We start from the raw sequence: 20,465 nt of genomic DNA, 5'->3' as shown, positions 1-20,465 counted from the left end.
AATAGACTTTTTGCTTGTTAACATAGAGTTCAAACATCATCCTCAACTAGAGTGGGCCAAAATTGGTGGGGGGAATTTGAAAGAGTATAAAGGGTAGGTAAGTGATCAAGTGACATGAGAGTTTTGTGGAGAAGAATGAAGTGTATTGTGGACAAAAAAATTATTTACCAAGTTTGGGGGAAAAGTGAATTATTTTTATGGGTGGAAAAGATTACTAGTAAGGAAGGGAAGGAAATAATGTGTGGGTGTGGTGGAACAAATAGAGTAAATAAAATGGTAAATTTGAGATGCCAACTAGAAATTTATAACATATAGGAAAATTTGTAGTAGGTGTTCTGGATGAGGAGATGGAAGGAAAAGTGGTCAAAATTAAGATGCAATTTGTAGATGTCATCTTGATTGGTAGGTTCAAAAGGTTTTGGTTGAGTCCTAATGAGATACATAGTTAGATAGCAAAAATTTGATTGGAAGGATATATTCACATTTATTATATATCTTGACAGTTTTTCATGATTTTTTTGAAAATTTACATGAAAAGAATCTCATTTTTTATGAGTATTAGTGAAGTTGAGAGGATAACTACCATACCTCAACCTAGCAATATAATCATTTGATAAAGTTCCAATCTAGGAAAGATTGCCAAATCTTCCTTTGCAATATTCGTTGAACTATGATTTGAATTTGTTGGTAATTTTTTGGGCAGATTCTTGATGGTTAATGATGGATCTTTAATTTCTTTACATGCTACTAATACTTGTGTCTCAGAGGAGTTGGATATAAGATATCCTAGAGGAAGCCTATTTACAAACCTAGAAAGATTGTTGGCTGTAACTATTGAATTACAAAAACATTCCTTTTAGACACTAATATTGCTTTTGAACATGACACATTGGTACTCATTGTGCTAAACATAGACCAAAAAAATGACTGCTTGGTGGAAAGAGGTTTTTCAACTTCATTAGTCGATGAAAATAGAAGTTAGGAACCAAGATAACACATGAAAGTTGTTAAAAAATAAAGAAGAATGCAATGGAGCACTGATCAAGGAGCAACAATCTCCAAAGAGCTTGAGTTGGTCTTTGAGTAAAACAAGGACAATGTTAATATTGTGTGTGATACAATGATTGTATGCCTAAATAGTCAACCTATATGTAAATAGCCTTGAGGAATCTACCTTGAGATATTTCTAAGAAGCTCTAGAATACATATTCAAAGGAGGAAGGTTAGAAAGTAGTGATAGGGAAGAAGGACAAGAGTTTGAAAAAAAAAGGATCTCTTAATATGCGTTTACACTCAAACCAAAGATGGTGTAAACTTGTAATGCTAAATGGTAGTAACTTGTTCATGGGTTCTTACATGGTGATTTTATGTATTTGGAGGGGGAGGGCGGGGGGTGTGTGTGTGTTGGGGGAGATGACTCCCTTTTTATAGCCCCACCAATTTAGGCTAAACATAAAATCCAGTTTCAATAGAACAAAAACTCTTTATCAATTAAGAATGAAAAAAAATGGACCATTCATTCTAATAAGTTCATAATATGTGATCAATAAATTTGATTGAAAAACTATACGATTACATTGTGACATTTTTTTGGTGATAAAAAAGGTAAGAACAAAGATAGCTCATGAAAAGTGTTGAGAAAAAAAGGAGAATACAATGGTGCATCAATCAAGGAGCAACAACCTCCAAAGAGCTCGAGCTAATCTTTGAGTGAAAGCAAGGATAATGCTAGTATTGTGCATGACACAATGATGGATAAAGATGGTATGCCTAAGCAATCAACCTATATGGAAACAATTTCAAGCAATCTACCTCGATTAGGGACACGGAAGAAGGACAAGGATTTGAAACACCAAGTATCTTTTAATATGCATTTAGACTTTGACACCAAAGATGGTGTAACCTTGTAGTGCTAAATAGTAGTAACTTGTTAATAGATTTTTCATATATATCATGTTTCTTGGGAGGAAGTATGACTCCCTATCTATAGCCCCACCTAATTCAAAGTAGACATAAAATGTGATTTTAACTAAACAATAACTCTTTACAATTAAAAATAGAAAAATAAAATTAAACTAATGAATATTTGATCAATAAATTTGTTTGAAAAAAGTTAAATTTTGATATCAATATTATGGACCCTTGTAAAATTTACCTTCACCTAACTTCGTTCTACTAATTTATAGAAAACAAATGTGAAACGAGCTACGTGGGGGCAGCTCGAGCCTTCACATCCTCCTCGGGCACGTTATAAAATATGCTATTTGACGAAATCCTGGAACTCTTTGAAGATCTCGAGCAAGCAACCCTGTAATTGTCGAAGAAATTTCTATACCCACGTGAAGGTTTTCGTACATGAAATAATTTCCCAATGAAAGCTCCCAATTATTTTGGTAGAAGAAAGAGATGTATATAATGAAGATGGAGAAACTGCCAGATCTGATGGAGGAAGCAAAAGACAGGACAACGTTGTATATATTTCTTATCACAGCTCTTGCGTATCTTCTCTCACGTATGTAATTTATTCTCTTCTTGCTGTTATTCTGAAAATAAGAAGGCAGTTTGAAGCCATTGTATTCGAAACAATGAAATTGGTTACCATACCAAATTGCAAGATGGATAGCTTCCTTGTATTCTGCAATTGGGCTCCCTTTGTTTTGAATTCCGAGCTGTTTGAAAGGAGGCTCAATATTGATGTTAGAACAGTGTTGACAAGTTTATGTGAATTGACTTCTCGACCTATATTTCGTAAAATAACATGATGTATGCCGTGTGATGAGTACGATTTTTATTATAATTCATATGGGCAGCCATTGTCATTGAATATCATTAGTTCATGAATTAGGTCAAAAACATAACTCATAGTTGTTCTGTAAGTGTAGAGTTGATCACGATTTTTCAGCTCACATCTGTATTTCCTCGAAGCTAGTTTTATTTGGATTCTCTCTGCCCCATGAGGAGGGGAGTGTTAATTTATAACGAAATCCCACACCAGGGATATGCGGTTGTACCATATGGCTTGCAAATTATCAAAATTATGGCCAGAGAGACCACAAGGCTTGCAATTAACTGCAAGCAACGTGTTATGTTAATACTGGAGACAGGAAACACTTCTTCGTAGAAACTCATGGATTTGCAACCCAAGGTCTGCTTCTGAACTACTGAAGCTTATAGGGCACATGATGCCTCTTGAAATTACCTCTTTCTCACAATTGCTATATATGTGAATTTACTTAAAAACAGGAATACCCTTGATAGTGTTAGAGCACATTACTGTGCAGAAAAAGGCGCTGCATATGATGACGCAGATTCGCTTCAAGCACATGCAAAAGGTATAACTTGGATTCCAGCTATTCACTTCCCCGCAGTGTCACTAGAATTTTGGTTATCCTCCAATCAAACTCACTTTTAGTTTTCCTGCATTATTTGATCCTAGGAACGGATTGAACAGCATTGTAATAGGAGGCTAGCTGTTAGAAACCCTATAATTGAAGACCAGAGCGTCAATCTTTATAAAAACTTCTGATTGAGAGGAGAATGCGTTCCACTTTGTGTGGGTACTACTGTCTAGTTAAGGGAAACTTAACCATGGCTTAACATTAAACAAATGATGAATATCATACTAAAACACATAAAGGTTCATTCTTTTCATTTACAAATTTTGAACAAAAGTGATGCCTGTCCAAACTACTTATTCATTCAATCATTAACTCAAAGGATTGTGATTAGTATTTAAGAAGTAAGATGATTACAATTATATCGTTATCATTTATCAGAAAGCCTTACTAACATACCCTATTTAAATTAAGTGATATCATTGTTTGTTTAGTTTCATCACAACAGTAAATAGTGTTATACTCACCAATGAATGATCCAAGCTCCTAAGATCACCTGCAGCACCAAAGATTACCTTCTACAAGTGAGCAACAAGAGAAAATATTGCTTGAATATGGTGCAAAATGAATTATGATCTATTGATCAAATATTAGAATATTTACAAAATGTTCAATAACACCTTGCTTATATAGGCAAGGTTGAGAGATAGGACTAACAAATGCATGAATGTGAAAAATGCATAGATGATACAAGGACGAGTTTTGACCATGAGATCATGTTAGTGTCATGATCCCTCTTTGGTTGTACCAATTTTAAATTGCTATTAGCTCTTTTGGTCCCTTGAGAGCCAGTTAGCCCTTCAAGGGGTAGCACTTGTGTGCCATCTTGGCGTTAGTAGGACCTAATTCTAATTTTAAGTTTGTGGCGCCCATTTGAGAGAGCCGACCCCTTGCATAGTAGGTATTATAGACTATAGTTTCATACTTAATTGTACTTGTGGGAGGATCATAATCATCAACTCATCAATTCATCTTCTTGTTTCTGTAATTCCTATTTTGGAATTGAAAATTGGAGTTACAATTTTGGAGCTGATACATCCTCCCTGTTTTGCTAATTTCTTTGATTAGGTGAAGGCACGTTGTGACCTAATTGGACTAATTACAGCGATTACCTTGGTTGCAAATCAGAGTAGGGACATCATGAGAGGCTTGGAAATAGATTGCAGAACATCAAAACCTCTGTTGCAGATCGGTGATCTTCTTCTTAACATCCAGTGGAATGCTAGTGACTTATTCTGGGCAGTATGATTGTAAGCAAACACAATTTAAGATTCAGCTATCAGTAAGACATCAATATGGCAGTCCTGTGTCTTCATTATACATCTGTTTGGCGTCAATAATATTCATCAGCACAAAGAACTGCAATTGGCTTACATCAACACATCTTTTCGGCATTGATAACAGAGTTATCATCAGTTTTCTCTAGCAGTGAGTGCATTCACCGAAAGTGGCATTATGTCAAATTGGCATTGCAACTATCATCACCCCTAGGCAAAGATGAGAGCATACCAGTAAGGCATAGTAGCACCAATGTATACAATTTGGCAAGCATATAACTGGAAAATTGACTACATACATATGCAGTGCGAGCACACTCTCCATATGTGATTGATCAACAACTTCTTACACACACATTGCATTTTATATTCGATTGCTTGGCAGCATCAAACATACATCATTGATTGTGATTATTGCGATATATTCAAATTGGGCTTCTTGTTGTTAGTTGGGAGATCTAAGAACAATATATGTTCCTTGGATAGGATGGGAGATACACATGCAAACATGATGGCCTTATTGAGGGAATTGACAAGAGGACAACATCAGATCAGTGAGACCCTAACAAGTAGACCATAACAAATTGGCAATACTCTTTGACACTTGGTTGATGGAAAGACAAATGGAGTTAATGGCTATGTTACATGGGGACATGTCCCCTATTGTTTCTTCTTCTAGAAAATGTCCTGGAAACGAGTTCCCCGCTGTCCCCCGTTGTTGTTCCCCAAAAGACATCCCCATTCTAGGCTAGGACTAAGTTGAATATATGTTTCATACATTCACAGTGTTGGAGTTGCAAGTTTAGATTGTGTCTCAAACAAGACATTTTCTGATTTCATCATAGATATTGCCATTAAAAGTTATATAAAACATATAAAGTAATAAATTAAAAAAAATTCATATATATATATATATATATATATTTAAAAATTTGTATATTGCCAACCCCTATTTTTAGCCCTCTAAGAAATGTCCTAGAAACATGCCCCTTGTCATCTTCGTCTCCAAAATGGTGTGGAACATAAGTTAATGGAGAACACAATTGTCATGGCAACAACTTAGTCAATGGGATATCACATACCTATGGTCTAATACACGATTGATGATGCCCACTTTTTGTCAAAAGACCAGGTAGCAAGTTGAATGAACTTTTTTTCAAGTTAATGGAATATCACATGCCTAGTGGTCCAATACACAATTTATGATGTCCACTTTTTTTCAAAGGACCAAGTAGCAAGACAAATGAACTTTTTTGAAAGTTGGAATTGTAAGAGCAACTTAAAAAAGATTGGCTTGGAGGATGTAGACTAGAATTGGCTCTCAAGGACTATGTAGAGTTGAGGATGAGATGTATGACTACTAGGAGTTGGGAGCTACAACGATGATCTCAAGAGCTTGGGTGCAAAAGGCAGGCACATACTTTCAGCTCAATCCTATACTTGAGGATGAGGTGATTAAATTTGCAACCCTACATCTTCATGGGATCGTGTACAAATAGTGGCACCACGGGTTGGTTGTGCATGGACACAACCAAATCACTTCTTATGTTGACTTTATGGAGAGAGTCATTGATCAATTTGAGGGGAAGGATCCGTAGCTCAACTTCAAGGAATTGGCATAGATGAGACAAGGTGCTTCAATGGATAGCCATATTACCTAATTCTAGAGGCTTTCAGTTTTGGTGACTAACATTTTGTAGAGGAGATTAATAGCACCATTCATGGGTGACTTGTTGGATCCTTTGAAGGGTGGGAAGGCCCTAAACACCTAGCACACTTAACAAGGAAATCAAGAAGGCACATGACATGTCTACCCTTCTTCCAAGAATCACATGTATCCAAAGCCACCCATCTCACAAAAAGACAAGGCCAAGAAACCAATTCACTCGATGGATGAAGTCACTTGTCAAAATCTTAGGAGGAGAAAAAATTGTTTCAATTTTAAAGAACCATGGGAATCGGGTCATAGATGTCTTGGCAAGGGGAAGATCCATTACATTGAGGTGGTGTTCGATAGTGAGCAGGAATCAAAGGAACTGGGTGGCAAGAAGAAACCACTCATGTAGAGAAGATTGCCACACTTGTGAACAAAGGAGGTACCATTGCTTCACTTTTTGGGACTCCCTAGTGTAGTGTGGCACTCTTCAGGGACAAGTCATCGTCATGCTTGACAGTGAAGCTACACTCTACTTCATCAATTCATCCTAGTTACAGGGGATTGCACACATTGGAGAATGAGGAATTTGAGAACAAGGTGGTAGGAGGATCAATTCTACCTTGTACACATTTGCTATCACAATTGAGAATTTCCATGGAAGCTACACAGTTAGATGATTTTTTTTTGCTTGATTTGGATGACATGGATGTAGTGCCCTGTGGCCCGGAACTCTAGGATTTAAGATTTGATTTCTTCAAATTTTAATTATAAAGGCTTCTTTCTAATAAATAGCTTTCCTGATAGCATAATGTCCCTTCTAGATGAAAATTGGGATAACTTATGCTAAACACTTAATTATTCTTAAATAGTCCAACAATATTATTGAATAATACAAGTACTGATATGAGGACTGTAAATGGAAATTTGAAAAGAACAACTTTAATTTGAATTTGCTGACTGATGTGAACCTACTTTTGATTGGCTGTAATATCTAGACTTCACAGATTATCTGATAGCTTATTGCTATTCACGTTAGCTGTATCACTCCTTATATTTTATGTAGTTTTCTAAGAATGCATGCCAGGGACCAAATGTCTACTATATGTATTGATGATGATATATCTGATGTTACGATGATTTTGTCCTTTACTGCCAAATCAACTCCTTGGATTTGGTCTTCCAAAAACTGTCTGATGTATTCCTTAAACATGTTGAGGTCACTGAGTAGAAGAAAATATAATCCCCTTTTGTTGGGCTGATCGACGTGTCTTTCCCTTGCTTATCGTTCTAAAGAAAATCTCTGCTGTGTTCGATGTCTACGTACTCTTTTCATGTTCCTTGTATATTCTTTTTGTAATAATCCATGTTCATTTCCTATCTCTCCCTTGATTGACGCCTTATCTCATTTGCTAATTAGTATATGAAATCTTCCCTGCTAAATCCTGTCACTAACATGGCAGTAATGACTTTTTGAATTTGTCTTGTTCGATTCCAATGATCACAATTGTTGATGTGTGCAGTCCTTCCAATAATGCAAACTGGAATCAATCGTTGTCTAATGATCTGAATGCTGGTGTATCCTCTGTTACTCCTTGCCTAGCACGGGGATATCATTTTATTGCTTTGTCTGATTTGGAATCACCAAATATATGCTTTGACCTCTTACTTGTTCCTACCGATCGATCAGTTTGCCTTTCCTTGACAGTGGTATTACTTGATCCTATTCGCTATTAATATCTGATGGCTTGTCTTTTGCTACTATCACTCCTTGTAAGCAGCGGTAAATGATAATGCATTTCTATTATCCTCTTCGTCTGTGTATATTCACTATTGATACACAATACTCCTGTTCTGGTTGCTTGACTATGAAATATAATAATATGTTTATCACTAAGTGTGTTGTCGTCCACGTTAGCTGGCTATATCTGACTGATGATTTTTTTGCCTGTTTGACCGCGTTCATTTATACCTTTAATTGTGATGAGGCACAATGTTTGGAGACATGTCGCTTCCACCTGTACTAAGTCTTTGTTATTTCTAATCGCTCTGTCGCTTTACAGTTTAGGTCTTACTGTCGACCTTCGCTTTATCTCTGCCATGGAATTGTTGCTAGTCTCCTTAGTCATATATGGGCTTATAAATATAGGTTGGTTGTGATTGATACTTGAGTGGTCTACTCACATAATCACTGTCAACGAATGCCATTAGAAGGGATTTGAGAAGATAATTCCATCATCCTCTTTTCCTGATTGGTAATATCTTTTGGTTAGATGGCTGATTGAATAATTTTATTATGTTAAGATTATGTTTTTGCTTTTCCCTGGAATCGATTGTGTGAATTTTTTTAGCACCAATGTTTGGATCATACTACATGATCTATCATCAGGATGCAGGAGAGCAAAGGAACATAAAAATGCAGATTGCAGACCAAAGAAGGAATAAAAGAGGAGAAGGGAAGAGATTGGTAGCAGACACAGAGACCAATGTTCACAAGACCCACAGGAGCAAAAAGAAGTAACAAAAAGATAATTCTAAAACAACCCAAAAGATGGAAAGACCAAACAGATAACCAAGGAAAAAACTAAGCCAAAGTTAAAAATACAAATAAAAATGCAAATGCAAATAACAAACTGAAAATAAGAAAATAATAGATAAAAAATATAAAGATATGTCACTATATATATGTGTGCATATATATATATGCAAAATATATAATTGTATATGCACATAAACAAATTATCAAAAATATAGATTATGAATAAATAGTATACAAACAAAGAAGTAAAATCGATGCCCTAACAATCATAAAAAAATGCATAAGAATACAAAAAAACATAAAAAAATGCATAAAATTACAAAAAACTAATTAAAACATAAATACTCAACATAAAAATAAAAATAAAAATGAAAATAAAATTAATAAAAATACAAAAATACTACACAAGAAATAGAAAAAAATAAAGAACTAAATGCCACAACAAGAAAAACCAATGAGAGGAACAAACCACAATGAACTGAAGGGAAATAAATAACAAAACTAAAGAGAGGAATAAAAGACAGAAAATAATAATAAAGAAGAGGAATTGATGTGTGTACATTTCCTCTTTAAGGAACCAATTCTAAACCTAAGAATAGAACAAGAAAATAATGAACAAAGAAAACTAAAAATACAAAGCGAAGGGAATAAAGAAAGAATAAAACCAAAAAGTTTAATGGATATGAAGACCTAACAAATGAAATCTGCGCTAAACCAAAAAAGGCGCACAACCACCTATATAACAAAAAAACCCAGCAACAACAAAAACCACAAACCCACACACCCACGGAGGCTGGGGGGGGCAAGCAAATGCAAATATCCCAAAGAAGGAACCAAACCAAGGGGAGAAGTAGAAGGCCACTTGGAGAAGGGGAACACAAAAAAAAGAGGCAAGAGAAGAAAACCAAAGACTAGGGGGAGGAAAGGCCACCAAGGTAGAATTAGAAGGGGGGGACGCCGAGAGAGAGAGAGAGAGAGAGAGAGAGAGAGAGAGAGAGACGCAAAGGGGAACCAAGAGGGAGAAGGAGACAGAGGAGGGGAAAGAATCCCACCAGCAAGAGGGGGACAAGAGAACAGCAGAGGAGCCAACAAACCAGCAAGAGAGAAGAAAGGGGAAACAACAAAAGGGGGTTGAGCAGAAGGGTCCAGATTAGGAGATTGTCTCAAGCGAGACAACAAAGGATGCCAAGAATTACTTAAGGTCCACCCATCATCTTTGTTAAGGTTAGAGGGGTTATTGCTGATTTTGATTGCCTCCTTGAGCTTCCTTTTGAAAAAGCAACTTGAGTGTTCTCCAAGCAGATGTGATGCTTGGTAGAAGAGAAATGCTCCGCCAAGGCTGACTTAAGAATGCGCTTATGCTTTATATCTGCCGCATGCTCCTTGATTCTGGTGTTGAAGGAGCAACCTGTTTCACCAATGTAAGGAGTGTTGCATGAACACAAGATTATGTTATCACTATGTATGTGTATATATATTGTTTCAAGATATTTCTTTTAATTTTGGGTAACGATATTTATATATATTTTAATTTTTATATTATAATATTATAACAATATTATTATTAATAATAATATCTTGATGATATATTACATTATTATATAAATGGCGATAAAAACTTTTTGTAATTGATTTATTAATATATGAATTATTATGATTTATATTGTAACTTCTCTATCTTGTATCACTAATAGATTTCTTATTGATCTATTTGTCATTATTATTTATTTATTTATTGTTGTCTATTTATGGAATCTTCCTTTTAGAAGAGAACGTTGAAATAGGGGACATGAAATCCCTTCCCTCCCAAAATTGCTTGTGCTCAAGCAATTTGATAATCTCTCCTTGATCGATGCACCTCACTTTAGTCCTGCAACAACAATTTCCATTTGGATCTAGATGGTTATGAATATAAATTTTAGGTCACAAAATTTAACTAATTTTACTAAGAATGATTCAAAGAAAGAACATATCTTGATGTATTGTGGTACTTCGGATTCTTATCATGGATGTCGTGGACAAGTTCAAGTAGTATTTGGTTAGGGGGAGATTCATGGTAAGAATTGACCACAACAGCCTTTGGTATTTCTTGGAGCAAAAGGATTTGAATAAGAGGCAATAAATGTGGGTGAGCAAGAGCTAGGTCTATGACTTCAAGATTTTCATTGTGAAGGGGAAGAAGTGTAATTGCTAATGCATTGTCCACATTATCAAAACTCATTGAAATGTCCTATGAGGGTGCAATCTAAATAAACATTTCCAATAGAATTTAAACACTTGCAATTTAGGCTCAGACTAACTTTACGCTGTTACTTACAATCAATAAGTACTAAAAGGTATGGACTCTAGCTGTACCATTAATCACCATTCAACAGTATCTTCCATTCATTTACTTCTAGTAAACATGAAATGAAGTCTGATCTAATTGAGGAAGTGGAGAAACCATGCAATGCTCTAGGCGTCACAAACATTCACTATGAGAACCAACAATGAAAGAAGGAATGATTTTGGTAGTATTATAGGAACAATTTCAACAAGTCCCTCTCTTAGCTAAATTAATCTAATTCTCTTCTAATCTTCTAATCTCATCTGTAATGAGTTACAAATGGGATGGCCTTGGCCTTTTTGAGTAATCCCTAGTATAATGAGTGGCCAAGATCAATTGAAATCAAGGGGCAAGATCAATCTAACACAACCCTAATTAGGGTGACATAATCTCCACTAATAATTATTACATGCCCACCCAATTCCAAAAGAGCACCACCTTGTGTGCCAATAAGAAATTTCAATATTTTGTAGGCCAATTAGAAGAGAGGTTACATAACTATAAGCTACCAATCAATGAGAATAAAATATCACATGGGCTTACAACAAATCTTCATTTAGAAAATAATTTTCTTTGACTTTTCCTCGTTTGGCAAATTCAATGAATCTAGACATTGTATTATTGAGCTCTTCCACTAGGACACTTGACATGATTTGAATGGTTGAAGAAATGTGCATGACCTCAACATGCTTATTTTATAGGCTTAATAAATACTCTTTGCCCTCTTAATAAACTTCAATGATCCCTAGAAATCTTCTAATTGCATTGGCTTGTAGACTTAACTCTTTCTCCTTCACAACTTGTTCCTTGAATTATTGCACCTCGTCCTACCCTGATCTTCAATTCAAACCTTTCTATTCCACAACCTATCACAAAACATTATACATTAGATTCTCTTATTTCAAATTCATGACAATGTTAGAAATCATAATTTGAATGACATTCAAAACATAAATTGCTTTGCTGAATTCCCATTTATGAGAGCTAATTAAAATCAAAGTTCATGTTCACAAATTCTTGGTATTCCTTGACTTCCACTTGGTTGGAAACTTACTAAATATGTCTTCACAATATTGGAAATGCTAGGAAGATCTTACCACCAATGGAGAACCTTGCTGCCAATGAAAGACTATAAATCTATTCCTACAGGTCTATAGAGGTTTCAGTGTTCCTGCACTTGCAATTCTGACTTTCAACACCTTAGTTCAATAAACCTCTACTTTTATTGTGAATATAACCAAGTTTGATACTTTTCACCACCTACTTGCTTGATTTTGTTGTTATGGTCAATGGATGTTGTTGTTGCTAAACAAAGGAGGAGAAAGCTCCTTATATAGATTTACAAAGATGATGTCTCTATTATGAAACAATCGTGCACTAAAGATGAAATTAGAACCTACATAATAAACAATAGACTAACTAAGATAACCATTAAAGAAACATTACAATATTCTAATACCCTTCCTTAATGGTCATTGTCTAATTGCCGTCTTTTGGTCACAAGCTCTTCAAAACATTTTGTTGCTGCTGAGACCCTTCCTAGATTTGCAAAATGTTAATGACCAAGAAGCCAACCCAAAATAAACGAAATAGAGAAGGGTGACCCTTTCTCAAAATGCTCTGCTACAAGAGAGGAGCTAGGCATTGAGTCTACGACTAACCCTAACCGAATCAACAAAACATATGACTAGAAATCATCACAAAAAGCATCCAACCCATTTTTGGATCATCAGAGTTTCTCTCCATTCTCCATGGGGACAGAGACAAACACCGAGAACAACTAGCACAATTTTTAGGAAAAATGGGCAAACCGTCCAAACTTTGCAGATGAGCATGATGCCCCAAAATAGATTGCAAAAAGCCATAATTTTTTAGGAGAAAATAAAAAAAGCCAAACATGACTTTTGAGGGGAAAAATTGATCAAAACCAGACAATTGAATCTGAGACATAGATCAGAGAATACAAAGCTTCATTTTTGAGGAAATTATGGTAAAACCCAATAGATAATTTTGGAGTAAACAATTAGAAATCCAGTAGATAATTTTTGAGGAAAAAATTATAAACCCACCAGATAATTTTTGAGGAAAAAATTATGAAAACCTAGCCATAATTTTTTTAAGGGGAAAAATATGAAACCCATCAGAGGTTTTTTAATGGAAAAAATTATGAAAACCCATCAAACAAACCTCCATTCCGATAAACACAAGATTTTGCATGATATAACAGCACGTGCAAGTAACAAAATGCATATGCAAGTCACATGCAACCTTTGAAAATCAGAGACTTTTGCTCAAACCAAGAAATCATGCAATCAAAACTCTCGATTAGACTCACAATTTTTAGCAAAAATCTTTGAAGACAAAGCACAAAATTTTCTTAAAATATCTCCAACAATTTTAATTCAAAAAATCGAAAAACAAAATGCTGGAAAAATTTCCAGATCAAAATAGGCTTGAATTTTTTGACTATTAATGAAACATTTCAATATTCTAATAATTGTATCCAAAATGATGATTCACAATCTTCCTCCAATGTTCCAATTTCTTTGAACTTCAAACCCTTGGCTGCCCAGATTTATACACTTCGATGATTTTGGCAACATTTTCTGTCTATTTTGACTTGCCATGATGGGGAAAGTTATGTTATGACTCCATCTCTGCAATAGAGGCCTGATTTTCTCTTATCTTTCCTTGCATCCAGGTCTGGAATCCACACCATTTAGGGGCAGAGATTGCCTCTAATCATTGGAAAGTTCTTTTGATTTTAATTGTAATGAGACCTTGTATATGAAATTCACCACTCAAATAAGATAAATGCCTCTCAAAATTGTATCTGACTGCTGATAAATTGGCCTCTTCTTTATAATTTGCTAGGATCCTCCTTCAAATTTGACTTGAGTTTGAAAACCTGCTTTACCTCTTTGAAAATCTGCCTCTGAAATTTGCCCTTTTCTGATCTAATTATGCATTGCAGGTCTGTTCTGAAATTTGTCCTCTTCCTTGAAGTCACTGGAGGTCTGCTTGTCTTTGAATGGAATTGCTTTAAGAGTGAAGATGTTGTAAACTTCACCTGTACAGGTGTCATGCCCAAGAAATATGTCCCAATTATATAATGCTGACCTGGCTTATGTAAATATTAAAATGGCAAAGTGTTAAGTCCTTATATGTAAGAACCCCTGCTGGTTCTAACTCTAACAAAATTCAAATTGTCTTAATTTTCAGATGTTTGACATTTTGTCAAACACTTTTCATGCAAGCTCTATCTCATGTCTTTTATTTTCAGATTGTTTTTGCTTGCTTGGAATGGTTTGAATTGAAGTTTAAATGTTTGCAAATGATTACCAAGATTTCCAGACAAAGAACTGGGATGCAAATGCAATCCTTTTTGTGTTTTTGAATGCATACATGTGATTTCTACATGTAAATGTGCACCTACAGACAATGGACATTTTTACAGACACTTGCCATGCAAAGCAGCATTTTGTATATTATAAACTGAAATGAAACACTTATTGTGCAACCTTGTAACCCCTTAATTAATTTGCCTGTAGATGATCAAATCACAATGATTGCCTAATGCCAAGGAAAGGAACCAGCTACAAAATTATATTTAAAACCTGGTGTACATCGTAGGAGCTGCTAGGTGCCTAGAATGCAAGGTCGGCAATGAGGATATTCTGAGAATTTTGGCACTGCTAAATAGTGCAACAATGTAACGTTCAAGTCTGCAATCAATACTTACAACCCTTGTGATTGAGCTGTATGGCTTCCATTTGTTCTGTGGCGGCCACAATATAATGTCACAGTCACCAATGGCTGCGATCTAGCAATGTAAACTGGTTACTACAATCTGAAACAAATAACGAAACCAAACAATTAAAATTAACACCAATCAATCTCCTTTAAGCAGACAAATGGCATTTGAATGAAGACATTGCTGAAACACAATTCGCTGGGCCGTCAACCAATTCACTGTGTTGAGAATACTGCAAGAATTCACAATTCCTGAAGCCAAATTCCGGAAATCCTCATCACTACAAACTTCCACAAGTATATAGTAATCAAATGCACAATAGAATCCTTTTTGTTTTCTCTCCAAGGCTCTTTATAATTCTTTATGAATGTTCATTAGCAAGGCTCTTTAATGATTTTGACCTCTTTTAGTTGAATTTGATATATCATTAATAAAGTGCACTTTCAATCAACGAGTATTAATTATTCATTATCCTTAACATGGCCTCCATTTTATTATAAAGCTAATTTATAACTTTATAATATAACTTTAAATAATTAAATATCAATAAAGACCATTAAAATATTAATATCTCGTTAACTTGACAAACTATTTGAACAAGAGAGTCAACCCTTGTATCCTCTATCCATATGACTGCGTTACTAAAAATAGAAAGGGTACTTTTCGATCAACCTTAGACTTACTAGAAATAGTAAGTATGGGGAACGGAACCCAAACAAGGTCCAATCCAAGCTAAATGAAGACCAAGCTAGAATATACTGAATTTTGGAGAAGGCAAGAACCTCCATAAACCAAGCCCTTGCCTCAAAAGACCCTCTATCCATAGTAATCAGCCTACTAGGCTCACAATAATAGGCTAATTCCTCAAATTCGGATGCTCATGAAAATGAGACATTACAGTCCGCCCCCTTAAGATTGATTGTTCTCAAGCAATCATGTTTGTAAAGAAACTCCATTGCACAAAAAGTCCAAAGGAAGACTATGAAACATGTTATGGTAAATCAATGTTGTTGTAATTGTATTAAACAAACGAGATAAAAACTCCATATGTAGATTTACATAAACAATGTTTCTTAATGAAACAATTGTGAAAAATAGAAACTACTTAATAAACTAAAAACCAACCAAGATTACCATTAAAGAAAAGTTATAATATTCTAATACCCTCCCTTAATGGCCATTGTCTAACTATTGTCTTTTGGTCAAAAATTCTTCAAAACATTTTGCTGCTGCTAAGACCTTCCCTGGATTTGAAAAATGTTAATGACCAAGAAGCCAAAATCCCTCTAGAAAAGAATAGACAAGGGTGTCCTCTTTAGAAAGCCTTGCAAAAAAAGACAAGAGCTTGCCACTGATATGAGTCCGCTACTAATCCGCCTAGAATTAGAAAAACTTCTAACCATAAATCATCACAAAAACATCCAATGTGATGTTGGATAATGGATCTGCTCTTCCCTAGAGATGGACACAAACACTGAGAACAATTAACGCGATTTTGAGGAAAAATCGACAAACTCTCCAAACTTTGTAGATGAGGATGTTGCTCCAAGACATTGCAAAAAACCATGATTTTTAAGGAGAAAAATTGAAAACAACAGATGCAATTTTTGAGGTGAAAAGTTGATCAAAACCAGACAACAAAATCCAAGACATTGATCAACATGCAAAGTATCATTTTTGAGGAAAAACGATAAAACCCAACAGATAATTTTTGAGGAAAAGTTATAAACCCAATAGATAACTTTTGAGGAAAAAATTATAAACTTGCAAAGGAGTCTCATGCAACTTTGCAAATTACAAAATAATAATTGTTTTGAGGGAAAAAATTATGAAACCCTATCGGATAATTTTTTTATGCAAAAATTTATGAAAACCCATCAAAAAAATCTTCATGCGGGAAAACAAGAGACTTCGCATGGTAAAATATCATATGCAAGAACATGCAACTCACATGCAACCTTCCAAAATAAGAGACTTTGCCAAAACCTAGAAATCACACTATCAAAACCTTCAACTTGGCTTGCGATTTTAGCAAAAATCTTCGAAGACAAGTCACAAAATTTACATAAAATGCCTTTGATGATTTTTGTTTCAGAAAATTGAAAGACAAATTTCTGGAAAAAATTCCAGATCAAAAAAGACTCAATGTTTTTTTTTAAAAATTCGCCAAATTTTATGAAATCCCATTGACTTGCTTTGATACCATGTTATGGTAAATCAATGTTGTTGTAGTTGTATTAAATAATTAAACAAAGGAGATGAAAACTCTTTATATAGATTTACAAAGACGATGTTTCTAAAAGAAACAATCGTGAAAAATAGAAACTACTTAAGAAACTAAAGACCAACTAAGATGACCATTAAAGAAATATTATAATATTCTAATAAAGCATCCCACACAACAATAGCACTGCTGAAGCATAACAATAAACACAACCGACAGAAATGAACAATAATCTATCTGTCCAAACTTTGTGCACTGAGATTGTACATCTGAAACAAACCATGTACATGAGGATAAAAAATAACACTGCCAGTATGTTGGCTCCTGATTTGACAAATATTTTAACTACAAGAAGCTTAAAAGAAAAATATCTAAGGACTAGCTAAGTCCCATGCTCAATGTATCTTATAAGAACTTGGACCAACTAACAAGGCAATTCTACCCTCTACTCTTTGAACTCTGAAAATTCAGGCGGGTCCACCTAGGATTAGTCACTTTGCTCTATAACATTACATCAGATCTAATCCAAACAAAGCGGATATGACCTCAATTCTTCTATAGCTGTGTAGTAACAATAGAAATGTAACAACTAATTACATAATCTATCAACCCACAAACAAAGTTGAAGGTCTGCTTTTAACCTTATGACATGAAATGAAAATGATTTTGATTATTTTGATTTTAACTGTGGAAAAAAGCTTGAACACTTGCTTGACTATTTCAAAATGATCAATGCTTCTATCCTGTGGGCCATTAGAGTCAAATCACATACTATAACACTCAGATCTATTCATTCACCTTGTAAATGAGATATCTAACAAAATTTTGGACCTTCTACTTTGGTGATCCACTCCTGCAGGCTTGTGATTTCATCGAATTATATCAAGCATTTACTCAATTTATTGAATTGATAGCAAAACATAATATAATATACAACTCCAAAGGACATTGCAACTATAATCAAGATAACTTTGCTCAAGATGTTCAGAAAATTACAAAATGCAAGAAAGGAGACAAGATCCATAGTAAAATACTCCAGCAAAATCTTTGTATTAATTTCCTTGAAACTCATACATTAGAGTATATTGATATGACTTTAATGACAAAATTAGCTAAAGCACTGACAAACTTTTTTCATTTAAACCTGTCATCTGAGTACAAGCATAAATATTTAGAACTCACAACATAGCTAGGACCAACAAACTATGATATCTATTCATCAAATGAAAACTTGGACCCTCTTTCCAAGTCTTGGAAATCCTTTTATAGAGAAGGATTGCAACAAGCTTCAGACATTGGAAAAGGACACATGTCATACATTGATTTGACACAACTTGAAACATAACGAAATACAATTAGCTGGAAGGACAACATGCGCTCAGTTAGTCACTTTTGAAAGGTTGATGTTGACACTTTTATATCCATGACTCTTATTCTGTTTTTGTAACCACACGTTCCTTTGAAAGATCAAATCACTACTCAGGCTGCTACTGTGGTGGGGCCTCAGAGACGATTTATCCACAACTGTGTAATGCTGGATGCATGCATCATTTGCTTCATCTGTTAGCCATTTAAAATCCAGGATATGATCTGCCATTTTCCTATACGGGTTATATTTGACTGCACACTGGTTTTACCTCTCTTTTAAAATTTTCATGATACAACCAGGAGTTAATAATCTTATCCATGCATATATCAAAATGTTCCCTATTAAAATTTATGAAAATTGTCACTGATGTCAAGCTGGTAATGCATGAAGCATTTAAAGACATTAACTATGATCATATATATGCACCTCAGCAGTTAGAAAAGTAATATAAAATAAGAAGAACAAAGGACTTGTATAGATACTGTTGGGAGTAAGAAGCAAGACAACAATAAGCTGGTAGCACTAAACTGATTATCTATCAGTATATACAATAATTAAATTCATCATGAAACAACACAGCACAATGATATGTTTTTTAATATGTTTTTCAGAACATGTTTGACAAAAAGACTATTCAGATTACATTTTCTCAGACCAGTTGTTCTTGCAAGAAAATACAAGTATGTTTATTTTTACGGGATAGAAATCCTATACACCATCAGCATTATAAGGAGGATAGTCAAAGCAATATATGTGTAATTTCCATCCATTCATGGGCAATTAAAAAATAATAATAATAGAAGTATAGATTTCGATCAGGGGCAGTATAAAAGATGCTCACACATATACCTGTAAGAGCTGGCTATGTCAACAAATAAAGAATGATGTTATGATACCCTGCCTCCCAACGGTGAAATAATATATATAAGATGGAAGAAAATATGTTGCCACTTATTCAGTCAGAATTTCCAGGTCATCAAATCAGACACATGTGGTGAAGAGTCTCAGTTGCACATAATGAAAGGAAAAAAGATTTGTCAAATATTGACAGTTTTGGGCAGTGATGGTACAGGTAGTCACATAAGACAAAGACTTGTCACAAATCAAACATATTGTACAACAACAAAATTATATGGAGTTTGTGTTCACATGAGCTGTGGCATATATAAACATACTGTCAGATTTGATAACATCAATCCAGAAATGCCGATAGAAATTGTGCAGTCAAAGATGGTAGGAGTCGCTCCCAGCATTAACAGCATATGTAAGACAGTTTGAATGGAGACAAAATATATTTAAGTGCAGTAGTGTCGAAAATAGAAGACCAGATGCTTATGACAACACAAAAGCATATCAATATAACGTACACAGTTGTGTTGATGAATTCACACAACTTTATAAATGACACAACCCCGACAAGAAGCATAGACAACATAAGGGAAGTCTCAAAGCACATGTGAATACCCTCAGAATGCATGATTATCGTGACATGTTTTTCTTTGTGCAAACATTGAAAAATCATTATGGCATGTAAGAAGAAAGTCGCACAATGACGCTAAAGGAATATAGAGCTTACCAGAATGAGCTTCACTTGCTGCATCACCCGATAAGGGAAGAAGACCTGTCCAAACAACCTATGGATAGTAATGCAAACATTAAAATGTTTATGTAAGAGCAGATTCAAATAAAGATTGATGTCAAAGGTCATGGATACCAAAAGGATCGAAGAGCAAAGGCCTCCAAAAATTAAGTTAATCAAAAGTTAAAGAAAACTATTTAAGTTGAAAAGGTGCGATCAACTTTAGAAGAGGTAAAATATAGTTTATGACTTTTCATTTGAAAAGTCACATCTTTAAAATTAAAAATATATAAATAATGAAAGAACAATGAACATAGAGGCAAGTCAGCAGATTGAGAAGTAAGAGTG

At 34.7% G+C, this 20,465-nt stretch overlaps 1 protein-coding gene across 2 annotated transcripts in view; it reads left to right on the top strand.

Annotated features, from left to right (window-relative positions):
• Positions 1–2,163: 2,163 nt before the first annotated feature.
• The window catches only part of LOC149556461 (uncharacterized), a 208,989-nt gene continuing 190,687 nt past the window's right edge, over positions 2,164–20,465 (top strand). The window contains exon 1 of one of the 2 annotated variants that reach the window (XM_089830779.1): positions 2,164–2,512. In XM_089830779.1, coding sequence (XP_089686905.1) covers positions 2,407–2,512 — 106 coding nt within the window. In that variant the 5' untranslated portion in view covers positions 2,164–2,406. The remainder of the gene's footprint in view (positions 2,513–20,465) is intronic. The other variant, XM_089830778.1, reaches the window with a different exon arrangement.

This window comes from Cupressus sempervirens, chromosome 5 (assembly GCF_028749045.1).
Source record: "Cupressus sempervirens isolate cs-2001-9-10 chromosome 5, ASM2874904v1, whole genome shotgun sequence".
In the NCBI taxonomy this organism is placed as follows: Eukaryota; Viridiplantae; Streptophyta; class Pinopsida; order Cupressales; family Cupressaceae; genus Cupressus; species Cupressus sempervirens.
The sequence above is the reverse complement of the archived record's forward strand: the minus strand, read 5'-3'. Positions and strand labels throughout refer to the sequence as shown.